The 4,551-nt window shown below is 40.1% G+C and overlaps 1 protein-coding gene across 1 annotated transcript; it reads right to left on the minus strand.

Moving 5' to 3' along the window:
• Nucleotides 1–1,415: 1,415 nt before the first annotated feature.
• LOC110870593 (pectinesterase 1) lies at nucleotides 1,416–2,156 on the minus strand. The gene has a single exon (XM_022119778.1). The coding sequence runs from the start codon at nucleotides 2,154–2,156 to the stop codon at nucleotides 1,416–1,418; it is 741 nt and encodes a 246-aa protein (XP_021975470.1).
• Nucleotides 2,157–4,551: the final 2,395 nt, after the last annotated feature.

Here is a 4,551-nt window from a genome sequence, read left to right on the forward strand (position 1 = left end):
GAGCTGAGGAAGATTGAGTTGAGGAAGGTTGAGGTGAGGAAGGTTGAGTTAGATATTTTCACACAAACAGTAAATCTTATCCTCTGACACAAAAGTTCAAATGGCCAAATTTTCAAACACCTTATCTCCTACAGACTTCTTTTTCAACTAGTCATGATTGTTTGTGTATACCAATTTCAAACAATTTGCCTTTTAATATTAATAAACACAATACCTCTTTAATTTAAACCACAATTTAGATCAAACATATATAAAGCTCAAGAATAGTTTGAATACAATGAAGAACATTATGAATATCAAATGAACACTATAATGATTCTGGCCAAACTTATCAGCATATAAAATTTTAGTGACCCAAATTTTTGCTAAATCTTTCAATAAAAACACACAATAACATACAAGCATGTAATATAACAAGGTTTCCACTAAAACAAGAAGCAAAACATACTGATTTTCAAGGTTTTGAAAAAGAGTTTTTCAGAAAAATGATTTTCAATCAAGAACATAAACTGAAATATACTTTCAAAATCTATTAAGACACGAGAAAAATCGACTTGGTTTAAACAAGGAATCGAGCCAATGCTCTGATACCAATTGTAGGTCCACCCGGAGGATCGAGTAACCTCTATTCCCTGTTTTCCGACAAACCCGAAAGTGCGGAATCCAAACGGGTAAGTTAAGTTACGAACACAAAAACGCAAACACGAGATTCAACGATTAACACCCCATTGTATTAATCTAGAAAACGGTTACAAAGCAATGTTTACAAAATGGTCTCTGTAAACTCTCAGTGAGTGTGCGTTATAGCGTGTTCGCTCTCAAATCTATTCAGACTTGCCTACAGTGTTTGCCTTCTGTTGCTGTATATATACTGAATGAGACGGCGAACCTTCACATGTTGACGAAGGTTGATGACGAAGCTTCACATGTGACGAAGGTTGTAACCTTCTTCATGGGGAACCTTCGTCATGGGGAACCTTCCACATGGGGAACCTTCGTCATGGGGAACTTTAAAGTTCATCATGGGGAACTTTAAACTTCACAATGGGGAACTTTGTCAACAGCAAACAACTTAACAGTTAATACACTAATATACGTACTGCACACACGCAGTTGCATTTATTCGAATTCGGTTGGAACTCGATTCAAATTTCAAATTATCGAATCGAATACGGATTCAAGTAAAAAAAGATAAAAATTTTATTAGAATAATTCGAAAATTCATTATTCGATTCGATGAACACTCCTAATTCAAACATGTGCTCGTAAAACACATAGTCTCAACCAATAAGTACTTAAGTACTGATCGAGTTAGAGGAGATATAAACCATTAAAAACATATTAAAAACTGAAACAAAAATCCCCTTTGTAATATTTTTGTAGCTACAAACACAATGAAAAAAGCAAAAACAAAATCATGAATCCTGATATAACTGAACCCCAAACCGGTCAAGTAACCCTTTCATATTAGCAAGTATTGCTAAACTATTACTCAAGTACACACTCGACCTCTTCACCCTCACCTTCACCTCATCCCCAACCATCGATCCCACCTCCTCCAAACCCTCCACACACCTCTCCTGATCCGTCATCGCCGCACTAATCCACGCCATCAAATCCGCCACTCTCCCCTCCATCATCTCCCCATCCCCGTTCACAATCTCCACTGCCCGACTGAGTCGACTCACCGCATCATCAAACAAACTCACACACTCTCTAAACATCAAACCAGTATATAAATCATTCACTTTCATAATTAGAGTTTTTGACATCAACGATACATTAACAACCTCATTAACCGCGAGGTGCAACGTAATGTTGAAAATCATCATAGGATCAACAACGTCACTGGAGTTAACTGTGCTGACGTGAGCTAAACATAACTCCGGATGCTGCGTGACTGCACACACGGAGTTAATAACTGAAACTGATTGCTCGGTACTCAGCGGCTTGTAACCGCGGTTGTTGTGCCGGTCAGGCTGGCGAACTGAAAGAGCGATAATTGTGCCAATGATGATGGTGAAGATTGTTAGTGTAATGACGACAGGAATGGTTCTGCGGCGTGTCGGAGCAGGAGGTTGATGGTGAGTGGCGGACGTTTCGCCATCGGGGTGTACTTTGTTGTAGCTTCTGATGTAGTTGATGGATTCTTCCATGTGTGAGGGTTTATGAAGGTGAAGTATATGAAGGTTGAAGATGAGTTTATATAAGATAATGTAGGTTAGGTTAGGTTTGGTGTTGTCTTGTTTTCTTTATTATTTATTATTAATATAAGTATATAAGTTATAAAAATAATAAATGTAAATGAATATGGGACATTCAATTGATCTCCATAAAAAATGCACGTCGTGTTTCATTCCATAATCATCAATTTCATAACCTCTACAATAAATCCTTTTTTTCTGTCGTACATTCTGCAATGAATCTATTTTTGTCATATGTTGTGGACCACCCGACCCCTGTCCTGGGAGGCGGGCGGTCGTGAGCTACTCAGAGTCGGTGGTATCGGTATTCATTAATTTGGCAGCGGAAATTTCATTAGGACCGCAGTTAGGAAATATTTTATCAGAGTAAAACACGACATTTTTATAATAATAATAAATGGAAAAAACCCAAATTTCCATTACAAACATGTTTTTAGGGATAAACCCAAATTTATTGAAATAAAACTTCTTATTTATTTAGGTAACTTTTAACAGAGAGAAGTCACCTTACATAATAATAAGTTAACAATAAGGTTGGGTGGTGTGGTATAAAGCCTCTAGAGGCTTTGTTACGCCACGTATACGCCACATAGACAGGAGGCTTCAGAGCTAACTACCATTCAGTGAGATAAAACCTTTTACCTATTAATTTAGAAAAGTCCTTAATGCCCCCCTTTGGCGCCAGGAAGTGGGTTAGGGGCGCTACAAGGCGCCAATTCGTATGATTTGATACGAAGTGCTATACCCCACCATATTGTCTAAGACTTACAAGAACTTTATGTACGTTATTAGACGATATGGAAATGATATTGTGATTACGTGAATATTATGTAGATAACTATCAAAAATAGATTAGTCAAACCTTGTATCCTATATATTCTTGTTTGTGATAGGAATAACGGACGAGTAAGATTTACCAATTAACAACTAGACGATATGGAAATGATATTGTGATTATGTGAATATTATGTAGATAACTATCAAAAATAGATTAGTCAAACCTTGTATCCTATATATTCTTGTTTGTGATAGGAATAACGGACGAGCAAAATTTACCAATTAACATGGTATCAGAGCCTAATCTCTTAAAAATTCTTACTGATCCTGTCACCTCTCTTCTTCCCATCTTCCGACGGTCTCTAACCCTAGCCGCCGACCACACATTTTTTTTCTTCTCTCAGCTTCTTCTTGCTTCTTCACTCCCTATCACCATGGATCCTAAACTATACCCAGCCATTACCGTATCAAACATCAAAACCTTTATTCCAGTCACTCTTGAAACGGAAACCAGTCAATACGCCCATTTGGCGGAACTATTTAAGATCCACTGTCGGGCATATCAAGTGCTCGATCATCTTCTACCTCGAAAAGAAGAGTCCGCTGAAAACAATAAAGACAAAGACAAGGACAAGGAGAAGCAAACCACTTCTGATGATGTTTGGGTCTGTCTCGACGCCATAGTTCTTCAATGGATTTATGGCACCATCTCGAACGATCTTATGTGCACCATCATACGTCCTGACTCAACTGCCAACTATGCATGGACGGCGCTGAAAAGCATATTCCATGACAATCAGACCACTCGTGCAGTTTTGTTGGAACAGAAATTCGCCAACATTAAACTTGACACCTTTCCTACTATATCTGCTTATTTTCAAGAAGTGAAAATGTTGTCAGATCAACTGGCAAATGTTGGCGCACCCGTTACCGAACACTGCCTGGTGGTCCAGCTTCTATCTGGACTCAACGAAGCTTATGGTAGGATTGCCACCATACTTCAGAATACCAAACCCCTTCCTACCTTTTATGAAGCAAGATCTCAGTTGTGCCTTGAAGAAACTACTAAGGCCAACCGGGTTTCAAACGACACTGCTCTTCATGCATCTCATCATCAAACCACCCCTCCTGTCCATAGCTCGCCTCAACCCAGTCCTCAAACCATGAACAATCGGAGTGGTCGTGGCCATGGCTGTAGCCGCGGTCGCGGCCGTGGTCGCGGCTCGTCTCCAACCTGGTCCTTAACTCAGCAGGCTCCACAGAATGGGTCGTGGGCCGCTTCCCAATGGCCAGCACAGTTCTCCAGTGCGCCAAGCCATTCTCAACAGTGGCCCAACCAGATGTATTACCCTTGGCCCATTCTGCCTTGCCTGTATCCCACTGCGCCAGTCAAGAGGCCCGTTTCTGCTGGCCCACAGCAAGGCATTTTAGGCCCACGGCCTCAACAGGCTTATACCACTTAAGAAGCGAGTTACACTCCAACCGAGCTAGATCAGGCTTTTAACACTCTCTCACTTCATCCTCCAGAAAACAGTTGGTACATGGACACTGGCGTGACAGGTATTATGAC

The sequence above is a fragment of the Helianthus annuus genome, chromosome 8 (assembly GCF_002127325.2).
Source record: "Helianthus annuus cultivar XRQ/B chromosome 8, HanXRQr2.0-SUNRISE, whole genome shotgun sequence".
Classification (NCBI taxonomy): domain Eukaryota; kingdom Viridiplantae; phylum Streptophyta; class Magnoliopsida; order Asterales; family Asteraceae; genus Helianthus; species Helianthus annuus.